Below are 19,664 nucleotides of genomic sequence, written 5' to 3' on the forward strand. Positions count from 1 at the left end.
ATGCAATAGTGGTTTCTTCCTGTTTCTCTTATGGTGGTTCTTGTAGCTTGGCTGGGTGGTTTTTTTCCATACAGGCTCAGGAGAGTGACAGATTGCCCATTTTCCCCCAAGTCACCCCCCCCCCCCCCCCCCCCAGGAAGCAAAGTTCATCCTGTGCCTGCTCAGCTTGCAGAAGAGCGGGAGGGAGCAGCTGGATGCATGTGGTGCTTTGACCCCGGCTGAATGCCGGGCACCCACCAAAGCTGCTCTGTCACTCCCCTCTGCAACTGGACAGAGGAGAGAAAATATAACAAAAGGTTCACGAGTTGAAACAAGGACACGGGAGATCACTCACAGATTACCCTCACGGGCAGTGTGAAATGGGGGAAGATGAGGAATTTGCGAGACGACGTTGTGGCCTTTGCCACGGAATAGGGGAAGATGAGAAATTTGCACCTCAGCGTTGTGCGCTTTGCCACGGGCGGGCTCCCGGCTGGACCACGCAGGGCGGGCTCGCTCCGTCCCCGCCCACGGCCGTGACTGGCCGCGGGACGGCCCAGGGCTGCCCGTGCCGTGGGTGCCCGCGGCGGGAGCAGCGCAGAGTCGGGCTGCGCTCCGCTCAGCGGGATGGGCCGGGGGCGGCGGGGCGGCTGCGGGCTGCTCCCGGTCCTGCTGCTGCTGCCGCTGCTCGGCGGGGCGGCGGGGTCCGGGTGCGGGGGCTTCCCCCGCCTGCTGCGCTTCTCCGGGCAGGTGCCCGAGAACAGCCCGGCGGGGACGCGTGTGCGGGGCTTGCGGATGCCGCTGCGGGGGCTGCTGTGCCCCGGAGAGCCGGCCGGGGAGTGGGCGCTGGAAGGCGACGGCGCCTACCGCTTCTCCCTCCAGCGGCGGCCCGGCGGCGGCCGGGGGCTGCTGCTGCTCCACACGGCCGAGCCCCTGGACCGGGAGGCGCAGCCCGAGTACGAGCTCCGGCTGCGGCGGCGGGCGGGACGGTCCCCCCGGCAGGCGCTGCTGCGGGTCCGGGTCCTGGACCGGAACGACCACCGGCCGCGGCTGCCGCCGGCGCGGCCGCTGGAGGTGGACGAGCTGGTCCCGCTGGGCACGGAGGTGGCCCGGCTCCGCGCCTCGGACGGCGACGAGGGCGCCAACGCGCGCCTCACCTACCGCTCCTGGCCGCCGGGCGCCGGCAGCCGCCTGCTCTTCGTGGTGCCCCGCAGCGGGCAGGTGCTGACCGTGGGCTCGCTGCTGGGGCTGCGCCGGCTCCGCCTCTGCGTGGCGGCTCTGGACCACGGGCGGCCGCGGCCGCTGCGCAGCCCCGCGCGGTGCCTGCGCCTGGCCGTGCGCGGGCGGGGGGCGGCGGGCGGCGCGGGGCGGCGGCGGGGGCCGCGATCGCTGCAGCCGCCGCCCGAGCTGCCGCCGGGATCCGGGGCCCGGCGCTACACGGCCCGCCTGACCCCCGGGGTGCGGGTGGGCGACACCGTCTTCACCGTCCCGACGAGCCGAGACCGGGAGGCGGGCGGCTGGTTCGAGCTGGCCTCTCCCGGCGCCACTCCCGTGGGGGTCGACAGGACGTCGGGGCGGCTCTACCTGCGGCGGGAGCTGCGAGCGGGCGGCCGGGCGGAGGTGCTGGTCAAGGTGCACCGCGGCGGCGGAGGAGGTAGCGGTCCGGGACGGGCCGGGGAGGGTGGTCAGGATGGGGTCGGTTCTCCCCGCGGCGTTGCCCCGGGTGGGTCGGGATGACCGCGAAAGGGACGGGTGGGCATGAAGGGTTGCCCCGAAGGAGGGGGATACTAAGCAGGCACGGCCGTGCCGGGCATTTGCCATTCGAGGTAATGCTGCCCTCCGTGGAGTGCGGAAAGCCGCAGGGGGCTGCGGGAGCTGGGTGGATGGCGTGGGAATGTGCCGGCTCTTCCCCAGTACCACTCGCAGAGCTTCTGCCTCTTGCCTTTGAAGGAGCAGCTGGAAACGTAGGGAATGGTGTTTTGGTTGTATTGTCTTGTAAGGAATTCTTTTCACAGTCGGTTCCCTTTTGTGGGACCAGAGGTGTCTGCTCAGGGGTTAACAAGCAGATAGGATCCGGTAAAGAAGGGGCCACACCACAGTAAACAGCTTGTCTCATAGTGGGGGCAGTTAGCAGGGAGCCTCTTCTGCTCCGGTCCTGCTGGAAGGACCTAGGAAGGAAGAGGTGACGCTGTCCTGGGTGTGGGCACTTGCAGACCTGCAGCTGCAGCCCACTGCGCTGGGGGATCCCGCTGCACCCGCTCCCTGAGCCACGCCGAGAGAACCCTGAACCATGCTGAGAGTCAGCTACAGCACTGGCAGAGCAGCGCATGGGAAGGGAAAGAAGTCGTTGCAAAACAGATGTCAACGAGCCTAAGACAAGCAAAAAAAAAAAAAAAAAATCAAGTCTGAATCAGGAATCCTAGGAGTTGGTGTAGAGAACTATATGGAGATACTGTAGTTATACCGCTGTGTTAAATCCTCTATACATCAAGAGCTTGTATACTGTTACAATAACACAGCAAAGAGAATGGCTAGACTTGATAAAGTTCTTAAACCACATTAAGCTTGAGGTGTGTTATGGCTGCATGAGCCATCCTTTCCATGCGTTCCTTTCATCTTAGAGCAAGTTTTAGAGTGTGTTTGTAAGTGTAGCTCAGGTCTCTGATAACATCACTGGTTATTTCCTTGGGTTTGTTTTGTATTGTTTGTTTTTCTTTTTTCTTAGATGTTTGCAACTTTACTAAAGAGGGCATATTCACCAATTTCTATCAATGAATTTTACAGCCTAGTGCTCAGGAAATGTGAAACATAGAGGTGGGAGGAAAACAAACGTGTTGAAGCATGCTGGGGGCTGTGATCTTTACCAGACTGCTGTGTGCAGTCTGAGAATCCAGAGCTGCCTGCCTGAGAAATTTATTCTTGCAGGAATGGGATGTGTTGTGCAAGTGACAGACACTTAACATTTGAAAAACTCTGCACAGTATTTCTAGGCACTAACTTTAAACAAATTGCCTGATGTTTGAAGTAGAATAAGCTAAAGATGGAGTTGGAAAGGGGACACACAGCTTGACTGTCTTGCTTATTTATAGTGAAGCAAATAACCTTGTGAACAGTGTTCAACGTAGGATTAATTGTGTTGTCCTCTCCAATCTGGTGGTGTACAGCATGTTTTTACCACTGTCTGTGCATTAATAATGTATTGACAAGAGATGAGCCTCAGGGAGAAAGGAATTCAATGATCAAGTGGGACAAGGTCATTTAGACACTCCTTTAAGCTACTTTGAAAATCAAAACTCTGTCATAACTTTGTACAGCAACAAATTTGGGATCTTTTTCTGTCTGCCTATTTTAAAAAATATGGTGAAAGGGTGAGACGATTTGAGCATCCATTTTTTTATCTGAAGAAACCTGGTGAACTGTCAAAAGTCAAACAGAATTAACTTTGGTCTGCTCCTCATTTCTCCTCGCATCTCTTGCTAAATGTAATTAACAGTCAGTCACAAAGTAATCAATATTATAGAATATATGCCAAACTTTTAATCACCGCTTTAACTGAAAAACAAAGCTATTGGACCTTTATTAATTGCCATCTCTTATGCAAAAGTCATGAATGGACTCAGGCATTTCACAGGTGCTGCTTCTCCAGGCAAGAGTGTGTCTTGGGGTTTTGGATGTATTTGCCTTTTTTTTTTTTCCCCCAAGAAAAGAAAAGCTTTTTTAAAAAATAAGCTTTAAAAAAAAAATAAAACAGGAGGTCAGAAGGTAACTTAGAGCACTGTTTCCTGCAACAGCAGTCCTAGGAAGACAAGATATTCCTGTGCACAGTTGAAATACTGAAATAAACTGAGCGCAGAGTACAATAACCTTCTGAATCTTCCCAGTTGCTCCCTAGCACACGTAGCAGTGGTAGGGAGGGGGCTGCCATCTGTTTTGTGGGGACCCTGTAGCAGGCACTGTGAAAACACAGCTCTTCTCCCATTGAATATACACTTGGTACATGGACTGTGCATTGTAAAGATGTTTGCACAACTTCTGTGGCTTGTCTTGTTTACCTACACAGAGCAGTTTGCATCTTCTTTAGGAATCTGGCAGCCTCCATCTATCTGACAAGGCCTTGTTGTTCTGGGCTCTGTGCATACATAGTTAAGGGTTGGACCTGGAGTTCAGACAAGACTTACACAAAGGTATGAGCTGAAGACCAAACATTTCTCGTCCAGATTTTCTTTTGGAACATTTCACATCCTGGAAGCATTGGCTGCACCATCAGAACAATGTGTGGCCTGAGCATGGAAAGGCTGGGGGTAGTGAGGAAGGGTTGAAAGGGTCGAAGTTCCCTTTCTCTTCCAAGTCTGCCTCTGTTCATGCACACTTGCAAGTACCTACACAGGTTCTCATACTTTTAACCAACTCACACAGGGTGGGACGTGCAGTGGCTGTTTCCTCTTCTGCCCCCTCAGCTGCCCTCTCTGATGCTGGCAATAGGTACTGGTGTGCACTGCACAAAGTCTGACTTTCAGGACTTTGTCTATCATGCTTCAAAAAGCAATTTCTAACCCCTGTTCTTCAACTCTTGAAGACTTTTAGCTCTCTTGGGGGTTTTGGTTTGGCCGGGGGGAGGGTTGGGGTTTTTTTATTTTTGGTTTGGGTTTTTTGTTTGTTTTGGTTTTTGTGGGTTTTTGGGTTTTGGGGGGTTTTTTGGTGGGTTTTTTGTTGTTTGTTGGTTGGTTGGTTGGTTTGGTTTGGTTTTTTGTTTTTAATCTTAAGAGTCTGTCACAAAGGGCTTACAGAGTGTACACTGCCTTGGCTTGAAATAGTGAGACCCAGTGGGGGATGTCCATGTTCCTGCACACTCTCACACTGCAGATACATTCCACATGCTATCTAACTGAAAACAACTGTGTAAGAAGTCACTCCATAATCTACGAAGGTTAATTTTTTTTGGCAACAGTAGGAACTCAAAAAAAGCATGGCAAGACAAATCTCCTCCCCTCCCATGAGTCTGCAGAGCTCTGAAGGGTTAAAGGGTTGACGTTAGCAACCCTTTAACTCTGGGATGCCTGGAGACATCAAAGCAGGGTAAACACCAGCAGGTAGTTTAAGACTGAAGTGAATGAAACAGTTGTTCAGTATTTTCCTGGTTTTGAAATTGAGATGGATATCTCATTCCCTGTTCTCTTTCAGATGGGATAACAACTGTTTACTACTGTAAGTGAATTCCAAGGAGATAGATTATAAATCTGACTGAGGAGGCTGTAGCATAATGCAGTTCCTTCAGTGCAGTGTCTTATGGTAGAATATGATGGGTGTTGAACCCTTATGACTCACTGGAAGCAAACTGCATTTTAAAAAGATGTCTGTCAAATCTTGACATTCCTGAAAATACAACATAGACTGCACATGGAAAGAATATGTGGTTTGAGTCCCTTGTACTTTCTTAAGAAACTTCCATCAGGATGCCTACTGGGAAGGGAAACCATTCAATCCATGTAATACAGCTTTTTTAAAAGCTAACAAGTAATCCATATATGTTGCTGGCCATGATTTCAAATCAAGACATAGATTAGGTTTGGGGGGTTTTCTTCTTTTTCTTTTTTTTAACAGAGCCAGAAATGGCCCACTGCTTCCTGGTACCCCCTGACATTTTTAGAAAATAAATCTCACTCCAGAAACAGAAATTTGATCTGATCAGGTATGGAGGTCATATTATATGCTGCTTTTTTTTTTTTTTTTTTTTTTTTTTCCTGGGCCTGGGGGGCAGTGTTTCCTCCTGGTATCAGACTGATTAAAACCATCTGTGGATGCCATTAGTGTGCCTCCAAATTCAGGTACTGACAGAAAAAGGTTGCTTCACTTAACCCGTGAAACCACTTTAATGGCCAGGGATCATTGAATGAAAGAGCAAGCTCCAGGATGAAGGTTATTATGTTACCCTGTCTGTATCTTTGGAAAAACCTTGCTGGGGGAAAAAAAAAAAAAAAATTAATGTAAACATATATAATGATCCAGAGGCAATAAATAAGGCTTAAGAATGCCTGATAAAGTCAGAAATTTTGAGAGGCCAACAAAAAGCTTAAAACAGAAAAGGTAAATGTAAAGCTTATGTCACAAGTACTCTTGGTAAGTTTTGCAAGCTATTTAAATGATGAGAAAACCTCTATCACAACAAGTTTGAGAGAAAAGCAGTGGGACACCTTAAAAATAGAACATTCAGCCCTTTATTCTTAAGATTAGCGTCTTGAATCCTTTTATACAGACTATGATTTAGTATTTCCGAGTTTTCATTACATTTCAACAGCAGGGAGGCATTTAAAAATCTGGTTTTAGACCCAGATCAAAGCTGCACCGTGCCAGAAACACCCCTGCATGCTCCTGGTGTTGTCTCACACTCCAGGAGCACTGTGCAGTGTGCAGCAGTGTTTGATTTTTGTGTACTGGGGCTGCCTTTACACACCTGCATTACACACAGGAGGCCCAAAATTCACACATACCATGTTTGCACAGGCAGTCTATGCATAGTAGCTCCCCTAGGCAGGTGTGCACTTAGCCTTCTCTTTTGGGACTATGACTGAAGTGGAATTGAACGTGCTCCTGTTTGTGTGTCTCCCGTGGACTTGGAAAGCTGTGTCCTCCCCAGAGAGCAGTGGCTTCACAGCCGGTGTTTTGGGGCAGGCATTAGGGGTTTCCTTGCTGGAGCAGTCAGACCGTGGCTAGTGCAGAACTCAGCAGTACTGCAGTCTGAGCAGTGAGGTTGGCTTGCTGGTGGAAACTGCCCAAAATTTAAGAAAAAGTAGAGCAGAAAGTTTAAGAAAAGCCTTTAAAAACCTGACCTGAGGAAGCAGGCTGACAGAAGGGGCTTGGAGTTCTGCTCCTGACATGGATGTTGCTGATGGAATGACCTAAAAGCAGTGCTTGATTATTACCGCAGGCCTAGGCCCTAGGGTATATCACTGTGTCCCACAGCCATAGGGAGGAGGAGAGAAGATCCGGCAGACAGGAATTGTGCAGCAAGATTGATTTATTTAATTATTTTACAAACTCTTTTGTAGACTTTTTTCTTCATAGTCTAATTGGACAAAGGATCAGCCACCACCTGGGATGATTGGCTAAAATCCTAAAACATCCATTGTCAAAATATTTTTCTACTGTACCATAAACAGGACTTTTCAAGGTTGCAGGTGGTTTGGTTGTTTACATAACTGCTACCTCTTCTGTGAGAGAGAAAAGTCTCTTACGGGCTTAGAAAACAGCAAGAAAATCCTCGCTAGCAGCATATTTGTATCTGCACTTGATGACAACCAGGGTAAGGAGCTGTAAGTTCCTATGGGTGACAGCTTTTGCCTGAGTAAGCAACCCCTGTGTATAGCACAGACACTGCTTTGTGAAAGAGAAGTAGCAGAGTGTCAAGGGCCATGTCTGTGGAAGGGGAAGAGGATCTGTTTAGAAATTTAGTATATAAGGACAACTGGAAAGCAATCTAGCGACTTTACCTTTTCATTTCTTAGGACACAGCATAGTAGCCAGCACACGGCTCCTTTGGAGGCTGCTGCTCCAAACGCCTCTCAGTGCTGCTGCCCGGCTTTCCCAAAGGGGTCTGTGCTGCTGGGTCTGAGCTGCTTCTCACAACTGCATCCAGTGGTGCTAATGGGGTAAAGTTAATATTCCTACAATTTTTTTTTGCATATTTGTATACATATCAAACACGTTTGCTGTTCTAAAATGATTGCATTTTGCTGGTGACGTAAACTTTTAAAGCATTTGGAAAAAAGTTAATACACTCTAAGTATGGTCATAGGAAGAGCTGTTACCGCATGAAGCCTCAGCAAGCAACTTTCTAGTTTAAAAACATTTGAACAACCTACAGGGAGAAGAGACTTAATTTTGTTAAAGGACAACACTGATAAATGGCTGTAGTTTTTCACAGAAAGTGAAAAATTGGCTGAAGATTTTTCTTTGTTGTCCATGTGTGCAGTGGCACCTGCAGTTGCCTTTTAGCTCAATGGTCCCCCTGGGTGAGTGCACAGGTAGTATTGAGAAAAGCAAGACCTTGCCTCTTAAATTGGGTGAGGGTGTGTATATATAGAAAATGTGTACAGGTGCTGGTGTATATTAAGAATTATGTAATAAATATAATGCAAAATGATCTCTGCAGGCTGCTCTTTCAAGCTTGCTGATTGTGGTTAACTGAGGAGGGAAAATTGAGATTGGCATAGCTTTAGACGAGGCAGTTGGTACAGTCACATTGCCCACGTGTACTGTGGCTACTGTGTTTACCCACAAGCTGCTGTAGTGGTTTGTGGACTGCCGAGGGAGTAAACAAAGGCCTATTGCCATAACTGATGGTAAGGGTGTTCCCTTGCCTTCAAGACACTGTACTTACTGCTTGGTCCAACATGAGTCCAGCCAGTGCCCTAGTGTGTTGCAAGGGAATATGATGCTCCTGGGTGTTGTATCCAAACCTTAGAAGCATTTGTGAGACACCAAATCTGTTAATTAATAAAAACATCACACTCAGGAATCTCTCATCAGTGTTTGAAGTGGAGCTGACCCATCATGTTCATGACAGCTGACTAGCTGGACTACAGGTGCTCCCATACAACTTTCCTTAAGGGAGTTGGAGAAAAGAAATTCATAAAATTAAGCCTTCGGTTTTGAAAGGGAAATACGTTGTTGTGAAGGCTTTCCCCATTGTAAGAGCTTCTTGATGGCCCTGCACTTCTCCCAGAGGGAGTGACAGCACATGCTGTAGCTGGGGCAGAGATATGAGCATCATAGGTGTTGCTGACTGGACTAGTCCTCAGGACTAAGTTAAAGCTGCTTTCTCTTCTCCTTTACCTCAGTGAATACCTTTTTTTGGGATGCTCATCTTCTGGCCAGCTGCTGATGTTCAAGCTTGTAGGAATAATGTACCACCAGATTCAAAAGCCACCTGGTCAGGAGAGAGTGGCACAGTGGACAGCATGACTGTGTAAATATCATTAATATTGTCATTAAAATGCAAAAAAAAAAGCATTTCTAGAAGTGATGATGAACTCTGGTTAAAGATCAATTACTGCCACAAGAAATTTTGGTTTAAATATCCCCAAGTAGATTATGCCTATGATCCTGAAGATGACAAGGGGGTTTTAGCATGGTAGTAACCATTTCCCAGGTGTAGATTTCCTGGCGATGGTTCAATAATGAGCCAAAGCTCCTGATGTCTTGCCCTACCGCTGAGGACTAGTGGTGTGGCTGACAGCACAATGAGGGACTTTCTAGGCATTCCACCTCGGTGTCCTATTTCAAGCTGGGTACTTCAGAAACTTCTTCACTTACCACACTGTCTCTTTTCAATTCAAATGATTGTTTTTGCCTGAGGGGATAGAAACAAAACATAAACTAACATTTTTAATGCACATTTTTTACTTCTCAGTTTTCCACCATTAGTCCCCTCAAACTCACATCAATCAGTGCAGCTCTAATCGTAATCTCAGGGAAAGAGATTCTCTTCTCTTATGTTCCTTCTTCTGGTAAGGGAGGAAACTAAAGGATTAAAGGCATGAAATTGATACAGGCTTGCAAGAATAGCCACTTGCAGTTTCAAAACCCTTTCCAGTTCTTTCTTTGCTTTCATATTCCTGTCCAAGGACGGTGTGGGTGTATCTGCTCTGATCTGCTGAAGAGTGTTTAGCCCTCCAAGACACAAACTTTGCATCTCTTCATTCCCCTCATTCTTGCACTTGCTACATCCTAACATTTTTACTTAGGATGCTCTTAGGTGGTGATTGATTGACATCCCTTTTGTTTATATGCCTTTTTTAGATGTAAGCAAGAGGTAAAGCTGAAGCCTTGGGGATACACCACTATCTCCAGGAAAATCACACGTTAGTAACTCTTCCAGACTGATCATACCAAGACTCTTTCCAATATGAGGTGCAGAGGCCAGACTATCCTGTCGATAGTCTGGTTTCACAGGGTGTAGAGCCTGGTTTCCTGATTATTTCCTTCCTTGCAGTGGATGATTCATATTGACAAAATGGGTGAACTACAACATCACTAGGTGATGTTGCATTTTGATTTAATAGGATGCTGTGGTTGTGTCAGGAGCAAAATAAAACACAACTGATTTCAGAGGTTTGATCTGCTAATGCCTTTGCAGCTATGACAGTTGGAAACCCAGTGCATTCCTGGAGAAAAACTTTACTTTGTCAAGGCTGGTTTTGTTTCACTGACTTGTTTCAAGTCAGTGTGATAATTTTACACAGTGTTTGGTTGCCATGTGTCTGTAACACCTTAATATCCTTGAGGTTCTCACACCTGATGTGTGTGCAAAGGGGAGCTACCAGAACAGAAATGTCCCTACTCACAGTGCTGCTTCTGAACAGACCTTTCTGGATGATAGGGGAAATTAGTGCTGTTTGACTGACCTCCTGTTAGTCTCCAGACCATGTTCAACACTGCTTTTTTAGGGTTTTGGACTTGATTTGACTAAAATCTGCTCTTCGTAACTATCTTTTCTTCCACTGATGCCCTGCTAGAATTAGGGCTCTGATCTATGTGGATATAACCTGGACTGTTTTGTCAGCATGCTTGCAGGTTGCTTCAATTTAAATTTTGTTTATGTGGATGGAGAAAACAGCTTCAAGTCTGAAAACCTGAAATAAATGCTGAGGGCCTGAAGGAGTGAGCCAGATCTCAGCTGTAGAAAGACATTCCACCCTATAGCTGAAGTTTATTACCCCCTGCTGCTGTACCACAGCCCTCCAGGTTTGGCCTCACCCCATGTTTTTCCTTTCATGTGTGGTGCTGGATGTTTCTAGAGTGCCATTCGCTCCTTTTTTCACTTCTTACCCTTAAGCAAACAGCAAAGATAAAACACGAAGTCCAAAGAATGTTTATGTCAGAAGTTCCTTCAAGCTGCAGGGGAATGAGTGACATGTGGACATGTATGCCTCAAAAATCAATGAGATGCAAAAGCTGTAGGGCAGGGAGATTAAGTTGTGATGGAAAGGATTTAACAGTCTTGCTGGTTCCGTGCGCCTGCCTAGAGGCAGGTTTTGCCACAACAAAGCGATTGCCAGCAGGTATTTGTCTAGTCAGGTCTTAAAGATCTCACTGATGGATGCTGTCTCACCTCTCTGTCCACTATCAAGGGCTCCATTATCCTTAAAATTAAAAACATGCTGAGAGATCCCACCCCCAAAATCTAATGCAAGTCTTTTCCTTGGGAATGAGAGGTAGTTATATTTTGGTTTGCAGGTTATGGAACAGCTGACTGACTTCATACATCAGTCTTCAGCCTCTTATATCACTGTTTGCATGTCTCTTGCAGTCTCCTGAAAATCTCCAGGTCTTTTCAACTCTCTTGAAGGCCATGCTTCCTGGTTTTGCTCTTGGCTTTTCTCTGGACACTTGCCAGCTGGTCCATGTCTTTCTTGACATCCAGCCCCTAGAACTTTAGTTTAGCCCAGGGAGGTTTTGGAGTCTTGTGGACATTTTTCTGAGCAGCCAGCTCTAGGTAGCCCGGCTTGAGCAGAGCGGTCGGACCAGATGATCTCCAGAGGTCCTGCCAACCTCACCCATCCCATGAGTCTGTGATCTGAGGCTTTGCTAAGTGTCACAGTTTTGCCAAGGTTCAGTGAGGGCTGAATATGAGCCAGTGTGCACCTAGGTGGCCAAAAAGGCCAGTGGCATCCCAGCCTGTATCAGCAATGGTGTGGCCAGCAGGACCGGGGCAGTGATTGTCCCCCCTGTACTGGGCACTGGTGAGGCCACACCTCAAGTTCTGTGTCCAGTTCTGGGCCCCTCAGTACAGGAAAGACATTGAGGTGCTGGAGCACATCCAGAGGAGGGCAATGGAGCTGGTGAAGATTCTGGAGCACAAGTCCTGTGAGGAGCGGCTGAGGGAGCTGGGGGCATTCAGCCTGGAGAAAAGGAGGCTCAGGGGTGACTTAATCACTCTCTGCAACTGCCCGGAAGGAGGCTGTAGCCAGGAGGGGCTTGGTCTCCTCTCCCAAGTATCAAGGGATAGGACAAGAGGAAATGGCCCCAGGTTGTGCCAGGGGAGGTTTAGATTCGATATTAGGGAAAAAATTCTTCACAGAAAGGGTTGCCAAGCATTAGAACAGGCTAGAATTAGAACATCGTCCAGGGAAGTGGTGGAGTCGCCATCCCTGGAGGTATCTAAAAGACATGTGGATGTGGCATTTAGGGACATGGTTTCATGGAACCATTGAATTGTTAAGGTTGGAAAAGACCTTTAAAATCATCAAGTCCAACTGTCAGCCTAACACCAGCACCATGTTCACCATTAAATCATGTCCTCAAGTGCCATATCCACATGCTTTATCAACACTTCCAGGGATGGTGAATCCCAGGTTTAGTTGTGGGGTTGGCAGTACCATGTTAATGGTTGGACTTGATGATCTTAGAGTCTTTTGCAACCTAAATTCTTCTATGTTTCAATTTAAATACACCTTTCAGAGAAGGGGAAGGTGACGTTTTTGTAAAAGCCTAGAAAATATGGTTAATTTGAACAACACAAATATTTTCCCTGGCATGCTGTCCTGAACTCAGTGAAATTTATTCCCTTGTCCTTTTTAAAACATAAAGCTCTGTTTTAGTGCTGACTTTTGGTGGGTTTTACAGTACCTACAGCAGGATTAGGACCTCGTTATTTATTGGTACTTAACACTTGGATCACCTACATGGAGCAGTATTAAGAATAATCTGTATAATTACAATTTTTGAAATCATTCTACAGGTTTCACTAAATGGGAAAAATACTTGACTAGATATTCAATCTCTGCAGAAATTAGAACTGCCTGAATTTGACCAATAAATGAACAAAAATATCTTTAAATGCTCATGCCTACAAGTTTTCATCCCTTTACTTGACCCTAGCAAAATAACACCGTCTGTAGCTGGCTGCATTCGGACATGTATTTCTCAACCCTCCTTCTTGGCTGTAGATAAAATAGTGACTGCTCCAGCTGCTCTCATGAGCCACTAGCTCATGCTGTGGGCTGTGCCTTGTCCTACACAGCAACACAGAGGAAAAAAAAGTAAACCAATGTTCCTGTGTATGCAATAGTGGTACATGAGAAAACCAGAAACCATGTAATCTAAGAATTTCCTCTGGCTAAGGAAACCACGTCTTAAATGATCCTAAATATGTTAAAAGCCCACAAAACTTCAGTTAAGACTTTTCCTTCCTGGAAATTATTTTCTCTGGGAAATTGTCCAGCATGTATTTTTACTGCAGGGTAAGGCTGCTCTTAAGTACACGTCTGACATATCAGGGTATGTCTATCTGTGGGTGGCCTTTTATTTAGTATCACATCCCTGAGACGTACACTTAAAATTGTTTGGAATTTCTGGCTTACTTCTTGCCTTTGGTGCTGGTTTTGTCCACGTGCTCCTGTCTTCTTCCATCCTGTGTGAAACATGGCCTTCCTGAAGGCAGAGATGAAGGGTTTCCGTATGAGACACACATACACCTGAGTGGGTGTTTAATTTGATAGTGGTGTAGCCCTTAACAGACCTGCAACCTCAGTGCAGTTTGCTGAAGTATATGATCATATTATAACAGGCAGAAAACATGTATTTCTCATATGTACCTTTCCACATCCCCCCTTTCTACCTTTAGTTTCTCTTTTTATTCAAATTTATTCTCTAGATTCAATAACATATTCATTTTAATTTTAAGTCAAGTCTTAAGGCCATTTCTGGAACACAAATGTGCTTAGGAAAATTTTTTCAAGAAGCCCATATATACCTTTAGCATCTGTTAGTGACTTGTTGTGAGTTAAAGAGGCTTGAATATAGGTCTCTCTAGAGGTAAAAATACTGTGATTAAATCTCTACATGTCCTTTGCAGTGGAAGATTCTTTCTCAGTTTGTTTACAGATGGCAGTGGATAAGATCTTAACATTCCTGACTAAAGTTTGTGACCAAGCTGTCTAGAAATGCATGTGTCTTTTGCAGATGATGACTGGTACCTCTGCCACGTGACACTCCTTGCCCCAGAAGAGGAACTTCTGTCCTGGGGCATGTACCCATACCCGTACCTGGCACGTGTCGATCCCGATGCGCGCAAAGGCACTCTCATCTACCAGCTTGTCGCACGTTACAGTAGCCATGAAAACGCCACTGCTGGCATAGCTTACACACTCATTGCAGGTAGGTCTACCCTGAAAAAAAGGTAAAATTCTGTTAAGTTGCAGATGTTTCTGAACAAGTTCCCATTTTATAATTTCATTGGTAGATTTTTCCCTTGGGCAATCCTTAAAGATACAGCAGGTACAGCAAGTAGAAGCTGGAAGTGCTGTAAGTATGTGGATGGGAATCTTTCTTGTTGCCATTTTCTTTGCTTTACTTCTATTTTGAAATTGATGGCAGCTTTACTGTTAGCTTAAGGCTCCATTTCTTACTTGTTCTTGTCTCTTTACACTGCACTGGTCAACAAAATAGTGCGAGTGAAAGATAAGGTGAACGACTGGAGAGGTAAAAAGAACTGCATACAAAGACATAGGTGGATGGGTTGAAGATAGCTTACCTTGAAATGGTGAAGGTGCACATGTTCTTGCTGTGGGCCATGTCTCAGACTGGCTTTGTGCATGTATTGATAGGTGGTGAGGAGCGATTCCGAGTGGATAAGGATACTGGCATTATCATGACAACTGGCTTGCCTTTGACGTGGAACAAGGAGTATGTTGTTACTGTGGAAGCCTCTGATGAGTATGGCAACAAAAGCCCCTACGCCTCCGTTTCCATCCTGGCAGGCTCCCGACCTCCGCAGTTCACTAACATGTCCTACAATGTGTTTGTCCCTGAAAATACTCCAGCAGGAGAAAAGTAAGTTTTACTTCTTTAGGTGACTCGCTCCCAGCAGCCCGAGAGGACCTTCACAGAGTAGAGTGAAACTTTTGTGGTTTCGCTTCTCAGGACTATGCATATGAGTTAAAAGACTCATATATGCATTTGCATTTGCCTTACATTTGCATTACACTTTAAAAATAATGTTGTGTTTTCTAAAAGAAGTTATGCCTGTTCTGATGTTTCAGAGTCTCCAATGTAGCACATGGGATATAGTCTGGGACACTGGAATTACTTTAATATTTTTGGGGTGTTAGTGCATTGCATCATGAATTAGAACACCCAAACTACTGGCTGTGCATCTCCTGGAGATTTAAACAAATGCTTGAAAAATAGTCTTTTAATTAATCAGGTTTGGAGCTGTTTGTGTCCCGTTTGACTTGTATTTAAATTTCCAGAAAGACAAGTCATTGCCAGACTCTTGAGATAGCAGCACCAGTGTGAAGTACAAAAAGATAAAGCTCAATCTCCAAGCGGCTCTGCTGTTGCATGAAGAGTAGCTAATCCCAGCCACAGTGGGGAGATGCTCCCAAGCTGGCTCTGGGTTTATTGGCACTGTGCAGCTACTTGAGAGCAGAATGGGCTTTAAGGCCTCGAAGGAGCAGGTGGAACAGTGCCATAAGGCCTCTAAGGAGCAAGAAACCTCAAAATAAACTGATGACCTAGGAAAAATTGCTGGAGATGTGCCACTAATCCTGAAGAAAGACTGAACAAGAAGGAGGAGGGAAATTTTTCTTCTTCCCTGGAGCTTTCAGTGAGATGAGCTAAAAGTATATTGTCATGCTGGTGAAACACTGATGTGAGAGGTGGAGCTTCAAAACATAAGTCATAGTAGGGAGGCAAATATTCCTTTGATGTCCTGCCAAGGTGGACAGCAGGATCTGGAAAGCCCTGTGCTCCATGGGTTTCCCATCCATGTCTGAACCCATTTCTTTTCTGCATATACAACTTCAGAGAAACTCAGAAGTATAGTAGGTCACTTATTTCTGAAAAACTGAGAAACTGAGGGTAAACCAGTAACTGCTGTCAAGTATTTAGAAAGGTACAGTGGGAAAGAAAAAGACGTTTTAATGTTAGTGGGGGTTGAAATGGATTATTTCATCACTGCTATGTCAGTGAGTAAGTTTGGTGACAGAAGAGAGGGTAGATGGGCTCCCTCTAGCAAAAGGGGTTTCCAGTCTGAATTTAAAGCTGAGCCAAGCATTGACACCTTTCCTCATCCTCATCTTCCTCTCCTAGGTGCTGAGGAGGCAGCTTTTGTTGTTATTGTTTTGAAGCAAAGGGTTGTTCTCTCATTCTTTGCAGAGTAGCAGTTGTTGAGGCTGTTTCCTTCCAGAGCCAGCCTCTTTCCTACACTCTCCTGATGAACCCCTCTGGGCTCTTCCGGGTGAGGCAAGAGAGCGGAGAGCTCAGCCTGACCCACGCCGTGGACTACGAGAGTGAGCACCACCTCTATCACCTCTTACTGAAAGCCATGGAAGTTGAGAGCACTCTCAGCAGTGTGACTGAGGTACATGAATCACTTCACATCCTACCCACGGTCTGCAGTCTTGTTACCTTGCTAGAGGGACCAGTTACACAGATGGACAGCCCAGGACACTCGTGAGGATGCTGGGCAGGGAGGAGGCCTTGTAGTACAGGCAGAAAGCTGGGCTCTGACCTGGGTTCAGATCTAGGCTCTGCAAATACCTCTTGTTACTACTTTTTGGATTTGCCTCCCATCTTGGGAGTGGAGAAGGAAATACTTCTCTGTGTTACAGGAGTAGTGTGAGAAAAATAGCATCAGAGGTGTAAGTAAGGATGGGAGAGCAGCAAAAGCACTGACTGCCACTGCAGTGTCCAGAAAGAGGTGCTTTTTTTGCAGAGTGCGGGAGCTAAAATCCACTCTCAGTGTGTCCTTTTGTCTCAGGTCATGGTCCATATCACTGATGAAAACGACTGTTCTCCTGAATTCCAGCGTTCCATTTACAGCAGAGACAACGTTCCCGAAACCATTCCTGTTGGCACATCTCTACTGCAAGGTGAGGACCATCCTGTTACCTTTCATTTCAGTCTTGCCACAGACCTGCTGGTTTGTTACCTGTTTGTGTTCTGGCCATGAGGAAGTGCCCTCTTCCACAGGCGCTGCCTCTGTAAGATGTGGATGGCAGCTTTCCTGGCCGTCTGTGGATGGCTTTTAGGTATTCTGGAAGTAGAGTTGTGAGTGTCTTCAGGTGAGGATCACTGTACTGTGCCCAAGGAGAGATCTTGTGGTATCCAAGGGCAGTTAAAGCAGCTCGTAGGAGGTGACTTAATGGATTGCCATGGCTTGTTTCCTTTAAATGTTGTCTTTTAACTCATATTGGTAACCTTTTTGTGTCCCAGAAGCAGCTGCAACTAGTTTTTCTTTTCTTATTGTGTTAAGGAAAAACAGGGCTTTTAAAAATAGGCAGCTATTTTTATCAAATAGACATTAATGCTGTATAACTGACTTGCAAAGTGCTAAAGGAAAAAAATTTGGGAAGCCTGTGAACTTACATTTATGGTTGTGGCTTACCAGTCATCATCCCAAGTTTGTTGCTTTTAACATGGCTATTTGTCACTTGCATATAAACCCTGAGTGCAGAGATGACATTTTTAGAGGCTAAAATAGTATCCTGTTGAAAGAGTTCAGGGGTGATGAACCCTGAGAAATGTGTATGTGCCAATGCAAGCGTTAGCAAAAAGACAACAATGTAAATTTCCCAAAATTGGAGCTGAACTCTGCAGGTTGCAGAGGTGATAAGATGCTTAGCTTTCCTTGTGCAAGGGGGCTGCAGGGCCTGCTTTCTCTAAACACTTGCTAAGAGAGTTCAGAGCTTGTCATACTTCATTTTTAGATTTAATGGCTCTTGGGAAGAAAGAAATTGCTCAGAATAATCAACTCCTAAAATTCCTAAGCATGCGATTTTCCTTAAAGAGATGAATGTTCCTCTCTCCAGGAGACTTGTAAAGCTCATCAAAACTCCACTTGTGGGGGAAAAAATGTATGCCCCATGTCCAAGCAAGCAGAATGTCAAAGCCGTGCAATTGCATCCCATGTTGTTGTCTTGCCACATGGGGTAGATTTCAAGGGAAAGAGCCATCTTAGAAAAGAAAATGTGAGGTGGAAGTATAGTGACGGTCAGTGGAAATGGTGTGTGAAGACTCACTTGCTGTAGAAGGGCTGAGCAGAGTTGTTAGTGGCTGTAAGGGAGCTGTACCATGTGCAGGATGAGACCTGTGCCACCAACTGACTGCCAAAGCAAGTGTCATCTCAGGAAATAAAAAAGGCAAACAGCTCTACAAACACTGTAGTTCCTTGAGGGGTGGGATGTTGCAGCCTCAGAATGACCCACAAACAAAAATAAATGCGAATATGAGACAGGCTTTGCCATTCTGAGCATGCCTGTAGCTGTTGATGGCAGTGAAAAAGGTAGCGTGATACATGCTTTTGTTAAAACTGTTGATTATGTGAATGTAGGTTTCAGTTATCAGCCACTTTTATTTTAGCACACTCAAAGTCTGAAGCGTGGAGAGTGCTCTCAGCAGGGCCCTCAGCCTTCAGCTGCATCGCTGTGCCAGCAGAGCAAGTCTTGGAGTTGTAGCTGGCAACACAGTTGGCTTTTGAGACAGAGGTAGCTTGCACTAAGCTAGCTCGGAACATGTGCAAGGCCAGCACAGAGCTGCTTGTGGCTGCCATATGATCCTTAAAATATCGTTTGCAATGCACACCAGTTTCAAGGACAGAATGAAATGGAGGGGAATAGAATTCCCTGTTGCTATTGGGAAGTAAGGCCTGTTACTGTCATGTACAGGTAAGCGCCACATTCCCTATTTGCCTGAAAACTTCTGGGGCAAAGAAGCGTATCATTAAGCAAATAGAATGTATTTTTGTGAATGGTTACAATGGCTCACTAATGACTGTAGATTAAATCAGAATTTTTCAAATCAAATATGTTTTTCACATTCTGCATGCCTTTCTAAAAACAATACTTAACCACTATATTTCACAGATTTAAATCACTGTCATTTTAGTCTTTGAGTTTTTAATATATTTTGTCTCTTAGTATAACAAGAGAGTGATTAACTTTAAATCCCCTTAATTTTGTAGTCCATAACACACACAAATGTTTATTCACAGTGGGTTTTGGAGAGATTTTATACAAAATGTTACAACCAATCTAACTATCCTTGTAAACAAAGATGAATAACTTTCCACAGGCAGATGTAGTGGAAATTTTTTGCAACTAAGTAGAACAGTTTTTCAGTGTAGTTTTGAAATCATTCTCTGCTCCTTTCCTATTTTGAGTTAATATTCAGATAGGGATGGGTTGTTTCCACCACCCCTCTGTGGATGATGCTGCAGCTGTTTGCTGGAGTGTCCACGCACTGCAGTCACTGTTCTGCTTCCAGAAGGCTGTGTGCTACCACAGTGGCTACATCTGGATCCTGTTGGTAGAATAAGGAGTTTGTTTATTACCAGTGTGGGTATGATGTGAAGCCTCATTGTTTGGCTAGAAAAATTGCAAGGTAATTGGAGAGGTGAGCTTCCTCTCTTAAAAATCACTTTTGATGCTATGCTGTGAGCTCCAGGTCTCTGTTGTGCAGGTTTGCTGCTTCTGAGCAGATGGATCACTCAACATACTGAATAAACTCTTACTGGGAAGGAATGTTTGATCACTCTTTGTACCTTGAAGCACCAGGTAATTAAAAAGTATATAACTTGCTGGGAGCTAATTAAATTTGAATATGGCATTCCTGGAAAGAGTGAGGAACCAGTTTATGACTGATAACATTCAACCAATGTGCATACTAATTGTGTGCTAATTACC

General features: G+C 45.7%; 2 protein-coding genes across 3 annotated transcripts in view; both read left to right on the plus strand.

Moving 5' to 3' along the window:
- The first annotated feature begins 606 nt into the window (after positions 1-606).
- Positions 607-1,716, plus strand: LOC125317159 (protocadherin-8-like). Its single transcript, XM_048286853.1, has one exon. It carries the CDS (start codon positions 607-609, stop codon positions 1,714-1,716), a length of 1,110 nt encoding a protein of 369 aa, XP_048142810.1.
- The window catches only part of LOC125317258 (neural-cadherin-like), a 53,786-nt gene continuing 35,490 nt past the window's right edge, over positions 1,369-19,664 (plus strand). The window contains exons 1-5 of one of the 2 annotated variants that reach the window (XM_048286996.1): positions 1,369-1,633; positions 13,942-14,136; positions 14,586-14,811; positions 16,138-16,342; positions 16,742-16,853. In XM_048286996.1, the coding sequence (XP_048142953.1) occupies positions 14,007-14,136; positions 14,586-14,811; positions 16,138-16,342; positions 16,742-16,853 (673 nt within the window). In that variant the 5' untranslated portion in view covers positions 1,369-1,633; positions 13,942-14,006. The remainder of the gene's footprint in view (positions 1,634-13,941; positions 14,137-14,585; positions 14,812-16,137; positions 16,343-16,741; positions 16,854-19,664) is intronic. The other variant, XM_048286995.1, reaches the window with a different exon arrangement.

The sequence above is a fragment of the Corvus hawaiiensis genome, chromosome 26 (genome assembly GCF_020740725.1).
Source record: "Corvus hawaiiensis isolate bCorHaw1 chromosome 26, bCorHaw1.pri.cur, whole genome shotgun sequence".
NCBI lineage: Eukaryota > Metazoa > Chordata > Aves > Passeriformes > Corvidae > Corvus > Corvus hawaiiensis.